This window comes from Gossypium hirsutum, chromosome A08 (genome assembly GCF_007990345.1).
Source record: "Gossypium hirsutum isolate 1008001.06 chromosome A08, Gossypium_hirsutum_v2.1, whole genome shotgun sequence".
NCBI lineage: Eukaryota > Viridiplantae > Streptophyta > Magnoliopsida > Malvales > Malvaceae > Gossypium > Gossypium hirsutum.
Window position 1 is genome coordinate 116,100,745 of NC_053431.1, and position 18,789 is coordinate 116,119,533.

General features: G+C 36.1%; 1 protein-coding gene and 1 non-coding gene across 2 annotated transcripts; both read left to right on the top strand.

The window, feature by feature from the left end:
- Positions 1-442: 442 nt before the first annotated feature.
- On the top strand, positions 443-16,349 carry LOC107895111 (uncharacterized). The gene is made up of 10 exons (XM_016820344.2): positions 443-532; positions 12,535-12,699; positions 12,994-13,077; positions 13,530-13,622; positions 13,743-13,802; positions 14,194-14,292; positions 14,668-14,711; positions 15,690-15,750; positions 15,987-16,057; positions 16,155-16,349. Exons 1-9 carry the CDS (start codon positions 443-445, stop codon positions 15,987-15,989), a joined length of 699 nt encoding a protein of 232 aa, XP_016675833.2. The 3' UTR covers positions 15,990-16,057; positions 16,155-16,349.
- LOC121205889 (small nucleolar RNA R71) lies at positions 9,209-9,314 on the top strand. The gene has a single exon (XR_005900962.1). It is a non-coding gene; the product is annotated as a small nucleolar RNA R71 (small nucleolar RNA).
- Positions 16,350-18,789: the final 2,440 nt, after the last annotated feature.

Below are 18,789 nucleotides of genomic sequence, written 5' to 3' on the forward strand. Positions count from 1 at the left end.
ATTTCTTGAACTTTTTAAACAACTGCATATTAACTTACCTTTTGTTGAAGCTATATCGCAGATGCCTACATATGCAAAATTTTTAAAGGAGCTTCTAACAAATAAAAGGAAGTTTGAAGACTTATCTACAGTGGAACTTAACGAGGAGTGCTCAGCCATACTTCAAAATAAACTGTCAACCAAACTGAAAGATCCATGAAGTTTCACTATTCCTTGCTTAATTGGTAGTTTGAATGTTGATAAGGCACTAGCTGATTTAGGCGCTAGCATTAATTTGATGCCATATAAAATATTTAAACAACTAGGTCTTAGGGAACCTAAACCCACTAGAATGAGTATTCAACTAGCTGATAGATCTGTTAAATATCCTAGGGGTATTATAGAGGACGTACTTGTAAAAGTAGATAAATTTATATTCCCTATTGATTTTATTCTGCTTGACATGGATGAAGATGTTGAAGTACCTCTAATCTTAGGTCGTCCATTTTTAGCCACTGCTAGGGCTGTTATTGATGTGGATGATGGTAAACTGGTACTTAGAGTAGGTGACGAGGAGATTATTTTCAAAATTTATGATGCCATGAGATTTTCTAGGGAACAGGATGACTCATGTTATTTTATTGATTCTATTGATTATGCTACTCAAAATTCTTTTCAGGAAATCGTATATAAGGACACGTTGGAACTGTGTCTTGCCCAAGGAGAGGAGATGGATGATGATGATTCTGAGATAGGTAAGATAAAAACTAAACTAAATTCCAATGAACCCTTTCCAAGACAAGCAGGATATGAGGGTATTAAGGTAAATAATGAACTTAAGCAAAAACCCTCTATTGAAGAACCTCCCAAACTGGAACTTAAACAATTACCAAATCATTTGGAATATGCATTCCTTGGAAATAATTCTACATTACCGGTGATTATTGCTTCTAAGTTGCAACCCAATGAGAAAGAAGAATTACTCCAAGTATTAATAGAGCATAAAGGGGCCATAGCTTGGAAAATTTCTGACATTAAAGGGATCAACCCTTCTTTTTTGCACCCACAAAATTTTAATGGAAGATGAATATAAGTCATGTGTGCAAGCTCAAAGACGACTGAACTCCAACATGAAAGAAGTTGTTAAAGCTGAGGTAATTAAACTTCTAGATGCTGGAATTATTTATCCTATTTCTGACAGTTCTTGGGTAAGTCCAGTGTAGGTTGTTCATAAGAAATGAGGTATGACTATTGTAGCCAATAAGAAGAATGAATTAATCCTAACAAAGACAGTCACATGTTGGAGAGTTTGCATTGAATATAGAAAGCTGAATGATGCCTCGAGAAAAGATCACTTTCCCCTGCTATTAATTGACCAAATGTTGGAAAGTTTATCAGGGCACATGTACTATTGTTTTTTATACGGACTCTCTAGTTATTTTCAAATCCCAATAGCTCCTGATGATCAAGAAAAGACGACATTTACATGTCCATATGGTACGTTTGCTTATCGTAGAATGCCATCGTAGAATGCCTTTTGGATTATGTAATGCTCCTGCTACATTTCAGCGCTGCATGATAGCCATCTTTGACGAACTCGTAGAAGATATTCTTGTAATACCCAATTTGATAATACCCTTAAGAAATACGGAGTTCACCACAATGCAGCTACCTCTTACCATCCTCAAACTAGTGGACAAGTCGAAGTAGCAAACTGAGAGCTTAAACGTATCCTAGAAAAGACAGTAGAATCAAACAGGAAGGATTGAGCGATAAAAGATGCTTTATGGGCTTATAGAACTACTTTTAAGACCCCCATAGGGACATCACCTTACAGACTTATTTATGAAAAAAGTTGTCATCTACTATTTGAGCTAGAACACAAGGCATTCTGTGCTATAAAGTTTCTAAACCTTGATCTCAAACTTGCAGGTGAAAATAGGTTGATGCAGTTAAACGAGTTAGATGAATGGTGAACCAATGCATATGAAAATTCACGCCTATACAAGGAAGCGACAAAGTGCTGCCATAACGCTCGTTTAAGGCAATGTAAGCAATTTGAAGTTGGAGATCTTGTCCTGTTATATAACTCGAGGCTTAAATTGTTTTCTGGGAAGCTTAAATCACGATGGTCAGGTCATTTCGTAGTCCAAGCTGTCTTTCCATATGGAACAGTAGAGGTAAGTCACCCATCACAAGGCACTTTTAAGGTAAATGGACATCATCTCAAACTTTATAACGGTGAGAATTTTAAAGACTATAGAGAGGAGCTACAGCTTCATGAACTTCCCTGAATATACTCAAAAGGTAGAGTCCAGCTTAAAATCTACATAAGCGCTTCTCGGGAGGTAACCCGAGCACTAACGGTGTTGATTTCTTTAAATTTTAGTTTTTAACATCTAAATCATTAACTGAGTCCTTGAATACAGGTTTTCCAAATCCACATGGCCAGGCACATGGGCGTGCCCTAGGCCGTGTTAAAACCACGGGCGGCGACACGGCCGTGGGATACGGCTTGATTATTCATGTTGAGATTGAATGAAGACAATACCTAAGAAAAAATCCACCTAGATTGTACTTGTTATTCTGGCTCCGGATCGGACGATTTATTCATTTAACTTTTTCCGTAGAGATCCCTAAGTTATGTTATTATCCCTATTCAAGACTAATAATGTCTAATCCCTAGATTGAATAACCGAGAATTTTCTCTAATTAACACTCTAGGGTTGCATTAACTCGATCTATGGATCCCCTTATTAGGTTTCACCCTAATCCGACAAAATCTTGTCACCCTATGTCTAGGCGCCCAATCAACTCTGCTTAATTATGACAATTGTACTCTTAAACAGGGTCTATTCCTCCTCTGAATAAGAGCTTATCTTGAATTGGTATCCTGGGATATCAAAACAAGAATTAAGAACACATAATTAAGAACAAGTCAAATATTTATCATACAATTCAGAAAATAATAACAAGATTCGTCTTAGGTTTCATTCCCCTTAGGTATTTAGGGGATTTAGTTCATAACTAAATAAGAAAACATCTCAGAATAATAAAGAATACAAAACATAAAGAAAACTCAAAACTCCTGAAGGGGAATTGAAGAGAGATCTTCAGTCTTGATGATGAATCTGACTTCTGAGATGAATCAATCAGCTTTCTTAGAGTAATTCCTTACCCTCTACTCTGTCCTCCCCTTTCTTCTTTCTCTAGGGTGTATTTATAGGCTTTGGAATGCCTAAAAGCCCTCAAAATTAGCCTTTTCTGAATTGGACTCAACTTGGGCTTAGCAAGGACACATCCGCGTGCGATTACTTCAGGCCGTGCTCAAGCCTGCCAAATTGACACGGTCGTGTGGTCTGCCCGTGTGAGGAGGTCCAGGCGTGTTGATTTCGTACTTTGGCCCATTTTCTCTGTTTTTGGCCCATTTCTCATTCCTTTCACTCTCCTATGCTCTCCTAAGTGTAAAACATGCAATTAAAGCATTAGGAGCATCGAATTCACCAATTCTAATGGAAAATCATCCATAAAATGCATTAAACATGGGGTAAAAATATGTATAAATTATGGTTTATCAAATACCCCCACACTTAAGCATTTGCTTGTCCTCAAGCAAAATTCTCAACTCATAATCAAAATAAATTCTTCTCAACTTATAATTTCTATCGATAATATCTTAGAATAATCCATAGGTAATCATACATTGAGAATTCAACTAAAAGAACATAAAAGTTTTAAACATTCCGAGTTGAGTATTAAATCATGCAAACATAGGTGTCTCTCCTCATTTAAGTAATTACCTTTGATTCAGAATATTACAGAGTTTCACATCCTCACTACAGATTCACTCAAATCACTCGAGGTGTTTAAGGACAATAAATGAAGCACTCAATAGTCAATAATAAAAAGTCACTACCATAGGCTTGCATGAAAATCAAATCTCCACTACTATAATTTAAAATGACACATCAATTAAAAAGGTCTCTAGAGGGTTGTAATAAGGTTTGGTTAGGGGGTGTGGTCACAAGCTGAAAAAAAGGGTTAGAATCGAGATTGAATTGAAAAATTACCTAACTAGAAAAAGAGTTAATCATCACTTGCATACAACAGAGCTTCTTCTCAGACTAAGGAATTTAACTTCTAAAGCTTACAAATAGAAGATCACTACAAATATGTATACATTTTTTTTAAGAACACATTAAATTACAGAGTAGAATAAAACATAGCTAAGCAACTATTTCAATTCAAATCTTGACAAAAATGGGCTTAAATTAATTTAGGGGATTTCAACAATAATGGGTTAAAGCTTAATATTAAGGGTAATACAAGAAATGGCTTGTTAGGCTCAAGGGGGTTCACTAGGGGTTAATTGTGGAGGCAGGCTTTTCATGGCATGAGTGGGTTAATTCTAAGTGCCTTAATCATTTTGACATATCAAATTAAATGGCGTGGTCTCAACATGAATAATCAAGCAAGTTCTAGAATAACAGTTCACTATTGACGCATTCAAAGCAATAATAAAAGTGAGAATGAAAGAATTAATAGATGCTCAAAAGGCTCAAAAATCTCACAAAAATTATGGCTTTTTGATGTTTAAAACTTGTGAATCCCAACTCAAAGTAATACCTAAATTTTGGGGAAACAACCTAAAATTTTAAATTCTTAAAAATCAACTTATCATGCTTAATTCTCTAATGTCTTAAAGTTTAAACAATCAATGCATAAATACCTATGTTTTAATTCAAGATATATCAATCAAAATCATAAATCAATCAAAATTTATCCTAAATATGATATGAGAGCTTTTCAAGATAACAAGGCAGTCATTCAGGGATTTTTCTGATAATGAAATAAATACCCCCCACACTTAAGATGTACATTACCCTCAATGTACAAAGATAGATATTAGAGTATAAAAATAAGATAGAGAGAGAAGTGAAACTTCCTGTATGATGAATTCCTCGAACTGGAGTTCTGGAGAGTAATTGGTTCAAGAGTGGAGAAGGATACTCCGGCGGTCGTAGAGGTTCATTAGGCCATAAGTCCTGTGCCAAAAGGATATTATCTCTAGTGGTAGCTATGGTCGTGGGCGAGCAGGACATGGCTGTCGTGAAGAACCTTTCCCGGTGGAGTTTTAGTCCCTATGTGATGATGAGCTTAAGAGCTCTATATAACTATGATAAAATCAATATGATAAAATCAAGAACTTTTTAGGGGATATTGGGAAGAATAATTACTCAAAAAGAAATAATAGAAATTAATAATTAAAAATAAAATTCCTAAAATCTAATAAAAATAAAAAGTAGTTTTAATAAAAATTAAAAACATAAAATAATAAATAAATATTTTTAAACATCTTCATCGCTAGATGGTTCGCGAGGTGGGACTGGCGATGAGATGTGAAGATGCTGACAAGTCTGCTGTAGAGTAGCATCAATATCGTCAAATCGTTGAAAACACTGCTGCTCGAATCAAGTGAGGCACTCAGAGATGTCAGCATATGAAGTCGCCGCATGAACTGGATGAAAGGGTGGTGGTGGCTGAGTCGGTGGGTCCTCGTGCTGTGGGGGAACATCATTAGGTATGTCCTCGTAGGCCTCCTCCTCAGTAGATTGCGCGGGACAATATTGGAGAGGGTAGGTTCATCTGCGCCTCTCAATCATCCTCATGCTCAGTATGCTCGAGATGCCTTGTGGAGACATCTGGCCGATGAGGGTGAGGGATGATTCTTGGGCCGCGGTGTTGAGGAGCCCGAAGTGTCATGCCAGTCGAGTCACATAGGGGCCAATGGTGATGACCCCCTTCCAATGCCGCTCCGTCTGGTGCTGAATCGCAAGGGTGATGAAATAGGCATGGTCGATGACGTGTCCGTATGACATGCACCATAAAAAGTAGGCGTCGTTAGTGCTGACGACGTCAGTGCTCTCTCACATTCCTGTAATCGTGTGAGCCAAAATGGCCTGTAGGTACCTCAGGGATGGTGGGAGAACTGATGCCTTGGATCGGCTAGGATTGTAGGAGGCTGCATCAGGGGCCAAAGTGTGCCAACACTTCGAGGGAGAGAAATGTATGTGGCAAGTGAGAGCATCTAAGTCATTCTCTTCCTTGAACTCCTCCGTATATAAACCCAATGTCGTACCGAATTCTAGGACGCTGAGCTGGCGGACTAACTTGCCTAGGCGAAACTAGACCGTGCCAGGATCATCGTAATTTGTCATTACGGTCTGAAGATGGAACGTTGAGCATAATTCCATCGTGAGCTCGAGGTATGTTGGTTCGATGATCCTAAAAAACAGCTCCCAAGGGTTGGAGGTTAGGAGGGCCCGAATCGTATCAGCCAATTGAACTTGTTCTACGACAGCCCAGTCGATGCAACGGCTCGCAATTAAGGGTTAGGCCCGAAGTATTTGGAAAACCTCTTCATGAAGCCCTCGGGGGAACTGTAGGAGAGGGTGACGAATTTTTGTGGTTGGACCCGCAAAAGATGACGCTCCCTTCTTTTCCTTCAAAGGAGGTACGGGGGTTTTCTTTCCTCGTGAAGACGATATGGTACGCTAAGGGAGAGAGATTGAGCGTCAAAAATGGAGTGGGAAGCAGCGCACGGGCGTGGTAGGGAGGCCGTGTGGAGTTGCAGCGGCTAGGGTTAGGGTTTTTGAATGGGGAAGAAAGTGAATAGTTCAGGGTATTTATAGATTTTGGGCCACACGGCCAAGGCACACGCCCGTGTTCCCCAATTTCAGCCCGTGTGATTTGTAAATTTTGAATTTGGGCGTGTCTGACATTTCGTACACGTTCGTGTTCCTTGGGCGTGTTGGTACACACGGCCTTGTCTGGAGTTGTTCTCTTCTCCCACACCCGTGTGGGAAATCCCCACACCTGTGTCAATCTAACAGGTTAGTCCACGAGCGTGTCGCACACCCATGCTAGTTTCTCAGTTTCAACCACGGGTCTTCCACACAGGCATGTTGCACGCCCATGTTGTTTTGGCAGGCTCGACCACAGTCATGTTGGACAGCCGTGGCGTTTTATCGTAGCCCGTGTTTAGGGAAATCCTTGCCCTATTTTTACATGGCCATAAGCACGCCTATGTGCTTGGCCGTGTCTCTGTGGAAAACCTGTATTCGAGAGCTCCGTTAGTAAGTTAGATGTTGAAGACTAAATTTTTAAAGAAGTTAATACAGTTAGTGCTCGGGTTGCCTCCCGATATGCACTTATTTATAGTCTAAGCTTGACTTACCTCTCCGTTGAATAATCATGGTGGTTTGAGGAGTTTATACTCCTTATTCCTGTCATCAATCGCATCAAAATAAGGTTTTAAACGGGTGTTGTTTACTTTAAAAGTGCTGAACTTGGGGTGCATTACCTCGACCGTACCGAATGGAAAGATACTAAGTACCGTAAGAGGGATTTCTTCATTCAGTGTGGTAGCGACAATGTGGGGATCTACGGCATCTAATAAGACTCTATCTCCAATCTTAAGTTGATTTGGAAAGGTATTGAGCTCGTTTTGTTGTAGATTCGGTTTGTCGGGTGTTCTTGGTTTATGCGTCCGCCATTCATCGAGTTCCTCGATTTGTAATCTTCGATCTTCATGAACAGGTCCTCTACTATTGCTTGAGAATGACTCGTGTTCTTCCTTCAAACTCATTTCCTGTAAAGTAGGTTGTACCATATTGTCAGTCCTAGTAGAATGGGTTAAACGATCACCTTTAATTCCCGATGTGTTGCCAGAAATGCGAGCTTGAAGGGTGATTGTTTCATCTCCCACACGGAGTGTGAGTTCACCTATGCCAACATCAATAATCGTTTTAGCAGTTGCTAAAAAGGGCCTTCCCAGAATTAAAGGAGTGTTGCTATCCTCCTCTATATCTAGAACAATAAAGTTAACGGGAAATATAAATTTATTGATTTTAACTAGTACATCTTCAATAATACCCCTAGGGAACCTTATAGTTTTATTTGCTAATTGAATGCTCATCCTAGTTTGTTTGGGTTTCCCGAGACCTAACTGCTTAAACATTTTGTAGGGCATGACGTTAATACTAGCCCCTAAATCAGCTAATGCATTATTAACATCTAAACTACCAATTAAGCAAGGAATTGTAAAACTCCCTGGATCTTTTAGTTTGTTTGGTAGTCTATTTTGGAGAATAGCTGAGTAAACTGTGTTTAGCTCCACATGCGACGCCTCGTCCAACTTCCGCTTATTTGCTAAAAGTTTCTTTAAAAATTTCATTGCGTTTGGCATCTGCGATAGGGCTTCAATAAACGGTAAGTTAATATGTAATTTTTTAAGAGTTTAAGGAATTTACCAAATTGTTCATCTGAGTGGTCTTTTCTTGTCGCGTTGGGGTATGGCACACGAGGTTTATATTCGACATTCACCATTTTGTTTTTATTGTTATCTACCTCACATTGACCTTTGCTTACTACAGTTTCTTGCCTCGGTTCTGGTTCAGGCTCAACAACTCCTTCTTCATCTTGAATATTAATTGCGTTGAGTTGTTCCCTTGGGTTGGGTTCAATACTACTTGGCAAGCTACCCTGTGGTCGTTCAGAAATTAGTTTGGAAAGTTGGCCTATCTGAGTTTCGAGCCCTTGGATGGACGCTTGTTGATTTTTAAGTGTTGTCTCGATGTTTTGGAAACGAGTTTCTAACACCGAAATAAACTTTGAGAGCATCTCTTCAAGGTTCAGCTTCTTTTGTTGTTGATAGGGTAGTTGTTGGTAGCCTAGAGGTGGTTGTGATCTTTGATTTCCTTGACCGCTCCACGAGAAATTGGGATGGTTCCTCCAACCTACATTGTAAGTCTTACTATATGGATTGTTTTGAGGTCGAGGATTATTACCCATGTAGTTTAATTGCTCGTTATCCATGTTGTAGCCATAAGGTTGGTATTCCGAATGGCTTGTTACACCTCCACTTGCTTCGCACTGCATTACTGGGTGAACCTGTAAAGAACTATGAAAACCACCAATCTTTTTATTTAAGAGTTCTACCTGATTAGAGAGCATGGTGACCGAATTGACGTTATAAACGCAGGCTATTTTCGTTGGCTTTGTCCTCATCACTTGCCACTGATAGTTATTCAGTGACATCTCCTCTATAAACTCATAGGCATCTTCAGGTGTTTTATTATTGATGGTTTCGCCAGCAGCTGCGTCAACCATTTGTCGAGTCAAATGATTTAGGCCATTATGGAACGTTTGAACCTGTAGCCAAAGCGGTAACCCATGGTGAGAGCACCTTCTCAAAAGGTCCTTGTATCTCTCCCATGCATCGTAGAGTGTTTCTAAATCCATCTGCACAAAAGAAGAGATATCATTATGTAATTTAGCCATTTTAGCCAGTAGAAAATATTTTAGTGAAAATTTTTCGGTCGTTTGTTCCCAAATAGTAATTGACCCTCGTGGTAACGAGTTCAACCACTGTTTATCTTTGTTCCTCAATGAAAAAGGGAATAACCGAAGACGAATGGTATCATCAGAGACACCATTAATTTTAAATGTATCGCATAGTTCTAAGAAGTTAGCTAAATTAGCGTTGGGATCCTCATCCTGTAAACCATCAAACTAAACAAATTACTGTATCATTTGAATAGTGTTAGGTTTTAATTCAAAAGTGTTTGCAGCTACAGCAGGTCTAATTATGCTCGATTCAGTTCCTGTTAAAGAAGGTTTAGCATAATCATACATAGTGCGTGGAGCAGGATTTTAATTAACCGCAATTGCAGGGGCACTACAGGAAAATAGGGCTTTAACGGCGTTTTTAGCGGTGTTTTATCAAAAAATGCCGCAAAAATTATAAAACACAGAGCAATAGCGGTGTTTTGACAAAAACGCCGCTAAAAACTGAGCAATAGCGGCATTTTTTGTTAAAACGCGCAAAAAACAGAGCATTAGCGGCGCTTTTGGTGAAACGCCGCTAAAGACGAGAGCATTAGCGGCGCTTTTGGTGAAACGCCGCTAAAGACCAGAGCATTAGCGGCGCTTTTGGTAAAACGCCGCTAAAAGTCATGTAACTCCTAAAATCTTAAACCCCAAAAAAAACATAAAACACTAATCTATAACCCTTAAAATAGTAAACCCCTAACAAGCCCTAAACACTAAACTATAACCCCTAAAATCCTAAACGCCGCAATAGGTGCATTTTTAGTGGCGCTAGGTTATAAACGCTGCTAATGTTAAATTATTTTGTTCAAAACTTCGTTGTTTAGCTGTCTTATTTTTTACCCACACATGATACACTTAACATTTTTCCCGTTTTTCCCCAGTTCTATTTCCCCCTTCTTCCTCATCCTAAATCCCTAAAGTATTATCACCCATTCCCAAATTCGACATCCTAAATCCCTAACGAATTTATGGTAAAGTAACAGATTAAATAAGGTCTTATTTTTATTTTGAATTTGATTTTATTTTGATCATATCTAAAACTGACTTTATAAACAATATAAATTAACTAGACCATTCACTTAGCTATGGGAAAGTTAATTTCATTTTAGTTACTTAATCATGAAAAGTTACACTTTGATAACTAAACTATTTAATTAGAAGTTTCCATTTAATTAAGTTACGAAGCTGTTAAAAACAATGTTATGGCTTTCTTTAAACCCTAACCCCTTAAATCAATAATCCTTTAACCCCCAAACCTTAAATCTCTAATCATAAATCCCTAAAACTATAAACACTAATCAATGTTATGGATATTAAGTATATATATGTTCGTGGTCTAGGATTTAAGGTTTATGGTTTAAGATTTGGGGTTTAATTTTTAGTGTTTAGGGGTAAATATGGTGAACTACTTAACTTGTGTATACTGGATTTTTTATAATATAAATCTAAATAAGATAAATATAAATTATTATTTTTAAAAAAATATATAAAAATGGGTTAAATCCCAAAAGCATACGTGAACAATGGTTTAGTGTGCAATTGTATACATGCATGAACTTTAATTTGATCCAGTTCTTGTAAATTATTAACACAATTATATTGCATATATAAATATTTATATTTATTTAATATAAAAATATATTGATGTATTTATACTTAAAAGAATAATACTTGTATTGCTTTGTCATTTTGTATTTTTTTAATTCATCGATTCCATTTTATTTCTATTAAAGTTTCCTTTTGTGTTTTATATGTTAATTTAAAAATTATAAAAATATTCAAAAAAAATTAAAATTTAAAAATAAAAAAATAAAAAATAAAAAATAAAAAATTTAAAATTTAGAAATAAAAAACTTAAAAATTTAATATTTAATATTTTAATTCATATTTCAGTTAAAAAATTCAATTTTTAATATTTAAAAATAAATAAAAAAAATGTTAAAAATAAAAAAAAATTAAAATTAAACAATAGTGAACGCCGCAAAAGATTAAGCTATAGTGGCGTTTTTTATGAAAACGCCCCAAAAGAGCAATAATTTTTGATTACCCGCCTATTGTTCCCTCTTCTTCTCATCTCTGTCGCGTGCCCTAAATCCCCCAAGTAAAAGTTTGTACTTAATTCTTTTTCCTTTTACTCTGAAAATTTGCCCCCAAATTTCCCATTTCCAACAACATCAAATGTCTGAGGACGACGAGAGGCAGCAATCTCTGCCGTCGGATCTTGAGTTCGTTGTAATGGCTTTTGCTTCTTCTTTTTTTCCGACGCTTGATGGCCTTCTTCTCTGAATCTGTACGTTCTCTCTCCTTCCCCCCCTTTTCTTTTCTTTTTTTTTTTTTGTTTTTTTGCTTTGTTTTCTTTTCAAACATTTCATATCTTTAAAATTAAGGTTTTTAAATCTGTCTGATCTATTACATTTGATGTTGTTTTGTTTGACTTAATGTATTTTCTTCTGGGTATAAACGGTTTCTAGTAGATCTGAACGATTCTCTTCTTATATTTTTTTCTTCTTTTTCTTTTCCCTTTTCGTGAAGTACATATAAACATTACGTACAATGTTGTTTTGTTGATTGCATATTATGACTGTAAGATTCCCAACTTATCTTTTCTGAGATTTAGTTGCAGATTTGCTTATAGGTGAGATTTAGTATACTGACAACCTGCAAAAACAAAACAGAATCTCTTGTATCTGTGTTTGAAGTTAGAGTTGTTCAAGGCAAAACCAACTTTGGGTTTTTGAATTGATTATCTTAGACTCAGTTCTGCTCAAAAGGGTAGGTCTGTTAAATATTTTTTTACTTCGGCTTCCATTTGTTCTTGGTGATAGATGATCCTGTGGTCGAAATTCGGGTTGACCCCACCTTTGGGAGTCTTCTTTCTGCAGTTATGAATGTTCAGGAAGAAAAAGAGTAATAATTGGATGTCCTTTTAATCATTCTCTTTTTTTTTTTTTTTTTGCTTAACTATGTATGTGATCTATCCCTGGTGCTGCTCTGTTCTTCATTCGGTTGTTGGGTTTCACTTTTACTGAATGTTTCTTCATTTTTTGTATATAAATGATGTCTCCAAGACTTAACTTCTGGTCTATTTTTTTAGCTTCCTTAGTGCGGGTTTTAAACTTTGAAGTTGTGCCACTTAATCTGAGATTTTTAATTTCTTTTCAGCCTTTGGAGATCCTCTCAGTTCCAAGATATTATATTTTGGTTAGATATCAGGCATCGGATTTGTCTTTTTCTGTTGCTTATCGTGATTATATTTCTGGTTTCAATTGGTTTGCAGGATTTTGGTGGCGGCTTCTAATTCTCAGTCGGCTTTTTCATGGATTTCAAGTGAAGATTAGATTTGAAGTGCTGGGTTCGTTTCCTGCAAAATAAAATTTGGATTTTCAAATTGAGTTGTATCGGCATCAATCCAGCGGATACTGAGCAAGCTCTAAGTACTTGTTCATAGCTTGAGAATTTATATTGATTCAGTATGGAAATGACTTCAAGAATTTATAGTGTTCCTTCTGTTGTTTATAATTTTTGTTGCATGTTTATGTATATTTTTAATTATTTCGGAAAATGGAATTTGGTTGTTGAAATTCCTTGTCTTTTCCTACTTGCTATTGTCACTGGTACAAGGTTAGGCGCCTTCTATGCTCTGCAAGACCTGTGGCTATCCAAACATCAGCCAATCCAAGTGCCTCTGATCAGGATCTTCAACAGGTATGCTTCTTTTGTTGCTTGATTTGAATGCTGTATAGTCACCTCTTTTCCCTCTAGCACATTGTAGCTTAAGTTGTAATCATTTTCTAATAAATTGGTCTGGCAATATATGGTACCACATGTATATCTATATATGCTTAGATCAATATTTTTAAAACACACTGGATGCATTAGCCTACAATTTCCTCCTTCCTTTGATAATGCCCTTGATAGTTTCTTTACAAGGAGATAGTGATAATGTTTGAGGGCTTGCAAAATACCCTTGAGATTTTAACATGAATATCTGACAGGATATGCAAACAACTTACATGATGAGATTCATTTAGTTTGGTAGTCTCTTCTATCTGACATGTTAGCTGTCATTTTAGAAGAGTAATAACATGATGATTATAGTTTGCTCTGCACATAACTCAACGCAGATTGCATACATTAATGTTGTTTTGTTTGTTCAGGCTCAACTGTGGCAGCTTGCACAAAGGACTACTGCTCTTCCTCTTGGCCGTGGGGCATTTACTTTAGCAACCATATATACTCTATTAACAGAGGTACTCACTCTTTTGGAGTTTTACATTTATTTTCATCAATTGATTGTTTTCTTATGAGATTGATTACCTTAAGATGCATGCCACTTTTTTCCTGATGGATTCTCTTGCCACTTTATGCAGGCCTTTACTGTACCAAAGCTTGTTTTAGCAGGGCGGTTGCCAGCCCAACAAAATGCAACTGTAGGTCCAGCAATAATTCTTTTGCTATTTCTTTTTTTCTTTTTAACATGCATTTGTTCTTTGGGTGATATCATATATACTGTCAAGTTTCCCCGTGAGTGAGCAACTGTATTATCATTTATGGAAAATTTGAACTAGAAAGCTTTCAGCAAAATATTATTATATATGGCGTATAATCCTTGCTCTATGTTTTCAAGATTTATTGCCTATTTTTTTAAACTGTAGGAAGCTTGGGTTAAGAATTCTGTGTTTAGCCACAGAAACCATTTGTAATTCTGTTCTTCTCCTTACTGTTCTTTCTTTTAAACATTCTCCCATTTATCTCCTTTGCATCATTTCAGTTTTTTTTTTTCCTTTTTGTATTTATTTTCTACAATTGTTGTGCTGATAGGTTAATCTTGATCCAAGCATAAGGAACATTCAAGAACTCAAGTCATGGCCTGAGTTCCACAATGCTGTTGCTGCCGGGTTAAGATTGGCCCCACTTCAGGTTTATATGATATCTTTTGGAAGTACAATACCAGTTTTACAGTGGGCCAAAAGTTCCTGTTTCTTCATGAATTTATTCTTTGAAAATTGCTTATGTTGGCTGTTTTTATTTATTTATTTATTTATTTATGAATATACAGTTAAAAGTACCTCGCAAAATTTGAGACTGTATGTTGCCATTTATGTTCTTTAATTTTCTTTTTCTCTTGCTCAGTTGTTGTGCTAATATATTATGTGGTTTACGCATGCTTGCTTCCCCTGTTGTCATTATCTTCATAGCTCATCATGGCCATGCTTCTCATTGTTATCTGAATTACATCTTGTGTTGTTCAGCATCATAGAGTCATACTAACCCCATCCTTAACCTGTGTTTCAGTCTTTCCACTGCGGGCATGGAAAGGCTTATCTCTTTGATAAGGTGTAAGTATTTCATTGATATGCACTCTTTTTTTTTTTTCTCCATGGAGTGTTCTCTAAAAATAGTCTTATCTATTTTAAAACCATGCTCATGATTTCACTTTCTATGCATTTCATTGTGTTTGGAAGAAACAAAGAAGTGTTTGGAATAAATAAATAAATGTTGTCAACATGTTAGCACTACAGTTCAATGGTTATATACTTAAAAAGAAGATTCATAATAATTAATTAATTTACATCATCAAGTGGATTATTGATAAGTTCTATCTCTTGATTATAGAATTATTAGTTTTATTTCATACAAAACTAAAATCATTCCACACCGAACATCTAGCAAAACTAAATAGAATTATTGTTACCGATCCCGTTTCGAGCTGAGGAGAGTGCAGTTGTGTCGGTTAGAGGTGATATGAGTGTGAAAGGGCAGAAGGCTGAGGTGGGTGTTAATGATATGGAGGGTTCGGTAGGATTTTCGGATTCAAAGGATTTTGGGTTTGTGGGTAATGAGAGTCATTCAGAGGGAGTGGGAGATGAGGAGATTCCAAGGTTTAATTTGAATTCTGCTGGACTACTTGGGAGACCACAGGTAAACAAACAGATCAATAAATTGGGAATCTTTTTGGGGGATAGTTTGGTACTTGAATTTATGAACTTTGTTTGTGTTAAATTCTTGAGAAATTACTGTTTTAGCTTGTAAGATTGATTTAGTAATTGCGGCGAGTGCTCTTTATTTCTTATCCAGCTTGGACCAGTGCTCTTTGTACGAGATACAACACTTCTTTTACCAGTTCATCTATCAAAGCAACATTTACTAATTTAGCAAATTCTAGTGGTAGTCAGCTCGTTTTTATCTAATTTGACTTCTTTGTTGGCTGTTTATAGGTTGTGTCTAAATATCTGAAGTGTTTATACAAATGTAAGTACTACTTTCAACCTTTTTTTATTTGATAGTTAATGGATTCTATGAAAGCTCGTTTTCAGGTTGCTTAAGAGAGTAGATGTTCCTGAATTGAAGTTCACCTTGTATTTTATGAGCTATGAGGTCAAATCCTTGATTAGTCTCATTTCTTAGTGGCTCATTGTGCTAGCTAGTTGCATCTTTCAGTTGTTGGTTTTAGGTGTCGCCATTTTGGTAATAACAATGATGTTTGGTTCAAAATGCATGTTTTCCTTGGATGTAGGATGTTTCATTAGATTCAAGTGATCCAGTTGATAGAACAGTTAATTATTATTCCTCTGCCTTGCAGTGTGTTTAACACTTGAATGTTTCCTATACAGTAATTGGGATACTGAAAGTGACCAGGAGTTCGAAGGATACCAAACCGGGAATTCAGAACCTTTAGGCTCTGGTATGAATAGTCCTTGCCTCTTGTAATATGTGGATTGTGTATTGAAGGAGTTTTTGGGATTTCTTAGGTACTAAAAATGCCCTTTTGCTTTTTTCAGGACATATTGGCATCACCCTGGATGATACAATCAAGGCATGTGAAAGATTCCAACGCCTTGGAGTAGAGTTCAGCAAAAAACAATTATGTATATCACATGGAGATTATTTAAGACTAGAGCATGCAAATATTTTCTTAAAGTGCTTTTGTTCATGCCCAGTTTATCAATCTCATTTGTACGGTATGCATTCATCAAGGATCCTAATGTTTTCGGAAGAATTTTAGTTTTGATTCTAAATTTTTATTTTTATTTCAATATTTTTAGTTAAAATTTTAATAGAAAATTTAATTTGATAATAAATTTTAATAGAAAATTTTTATATTTATATCATGGATATTATTCTTCTCAATATTTTGATAATGAATTTTAAATTTTTTTATATTTTTCATGATTTTTATAATATTTTATATATTTTTTTAAATTTCATTATCTTTAGCGGCGTTTGTGGGAAAAGCGCCGCTAAAGGTCATGACCTTTAGCGGCGTTTTTTTAAAATAAACTCCACAAACTTTAGTGGCGTCGTCTATAGCGGCGTTTTTTGCGGAGCTTGTAAAAACGCCGCAAATAGTTTTAGCGGCGCTTAAAGACCTTAAAAAACGCCGATAAAAGTCAATTTTGCTGTAGTGGGGGTAGCTGATTGGTTGGTTTCAGCCATCTCTTTGGTTGGGGGTTGAGTATCGTCTTCTTTCTCGTTCTCTGTGTATCTTAAGCTTCACCTTATTTCTCTTTGATTTCTGCGAATTGTATGATCGATTTCTTCGTCAAAAAGTAATAGTCTTGACGGATTTCTTCTAGTCATAAACTATAAAAACCTGCCAAGAAAAGAAAAAAGTAAATTAATAAATAATAATAAATTAAAGTGCACTAAAGTAATAAAAATTGAGTGTTCCAAATATTTCAGTTCCCCGGCAACTGTACCAAAAACTTGATCGCGTGATTTCGTGATAGGTTTTAAATATTTATAATTACTCGTTCTTGAACTAACTATTATCGCGATGTAGGCAAGTGTACCTATCGAACAGTAGTATAGTTTTAACAAGACTAGATTATCGAACCCAAAGGAACTAAAAGTACTAGTAATGACTGTCTTTTTATTATCTAGCCTAAGAATAAAGAGGTTTTTGTTTTAACTAACTAATTATCTAAACTAAGAACGCACAGAGAATGGAATTCGGGAATTGCTTTTGGGAAAATCGATTGAATGAAGACAATACATAAGGAAAAATCCACCTATACTGTACATGTTATTCTGGCTCCGAATCGGACGATTTATTCATTTAACTTGTTCCGTAGAGATCCCTAAGTTATGTTATTATCCCTATTCAAGACTAATAACGTCTAATCCCTAGATTGAATAACCGAGAATTTTCTCTAATTAACACTCTAGGGTTGCATTAACTCGATCTATGGATCCCCTTATTAGGCTTCACCCTAATCGGGCAAAATCTTGTCACCCTATGTCTAGGCGCCCAATCAACTCTGTTTAATTATGACAAATGTACTCTTAAACAGGGTCTACCTCCTCTGAATAAGAGCTTATATTGAATCGGTATCCTGGGATATCAAAACATGAATTAAGAACACATAATTAAGAACATGTCAAATATTTATTATACAATTTAGAAAATAATAACAAGATTCGTCTTAGGTTTCATTCCCTTTAGGTATTTAGGGGATTAAGTTCATAACTAAATAAGAAAACATCTCAGAATAATAAAGAATACAAAACATAAAGAAAACCTAAAACTCTTGAAGGGGAATTGAGGAGAGATCTTCAGTATTGATGATGAACCCGGCTTCTAAGATGAATCAATCGACTTTCTTGGAGTAATTCCTTACCCCTACTCTGTCCTCCCCTTTCTTCCTTCTCTAGGGTGTATTTATAGGCTTTGGAATGCCTAAAAGCCCTCAAAATTAGCCTTTTTTGAATTGTACTCAACTTGGGCTCGGCAAGGACACGCCCATGTGCGATTACTTCAGGCCGTGCTCGAGCCTGCCAAATTGACACGGCCGTGTGGTCTGCCGATGTGAGAAGGTCCAGCCTGTGTTGATTTCGTACTTTGGCCCGTTTCTCGTTCCTTTTGCTCTCCTATGCTCTCCTAAGTGTAAAACATGAAATTAAAGCATTAGGAGCATCGAATTCACCAATTCTAATGGAAAATCATCCATAAAATGCGTTAAACATGGGGTATAAATATGTATAAATTACAGTTTATCAATTATACATGTCAAGACTACACCGTTGGTATGATATATGAAAATGATAAAGGCACTTAGGTTTTAACCCATTTACCCCATAAAAGCCTACCCACGTAATTGACCCCTAGTGAACCCCTTTGGAGCTTAACTTTTATTTCTTGATTTTACCCTTAATAATAATAACCCACAACTTAACCCTTTTTGATTCATTAAGTATTTCTCTTTTTTCATTGACTTCTTTTTATCGATATTTGATTTAATTAATTACCTAGCTTTGTTCTTTCATTCCAATTGCTGAATTATTTCTTATTATGTATTTTCCATCATTGATTTGTTCTTAAAACAAAAAAAACCGTATAGTTACAATTATTTATTGAGCTTGGTTAAGTAAAGTTATTATATTGAGAAAAAGCTCTCATCATTTTCTTTAGATAGC

What these genes read in the sequence shown, in the direction of transcription:
- LOC107895111 (XM_016820344.2), top strand. Translation starts at nt 443, where the DNA reads ATGGATGAAGATGTTGAAGTACCTCTAATCTTAGGTCGTCCATTTTTA. An exon ending in ATGTGGATGATGGTAAACTG is followed by an intron (nt 533 to 12,534) that starts GTACTTAGAGTA and finishes ATTTCTTTTCAG; the next exon opens with CCTTTGGAGATCCTCTCAGT. An exon ending in TAAGATTGGCCCCACTTCAG is followed by an intron (nt 14,293 to 14,667) that starts GTTTATATGATA and finishes CCTGTGTTTCAG; the next exon opens with TCTTTCCACTGCGGGCATGG.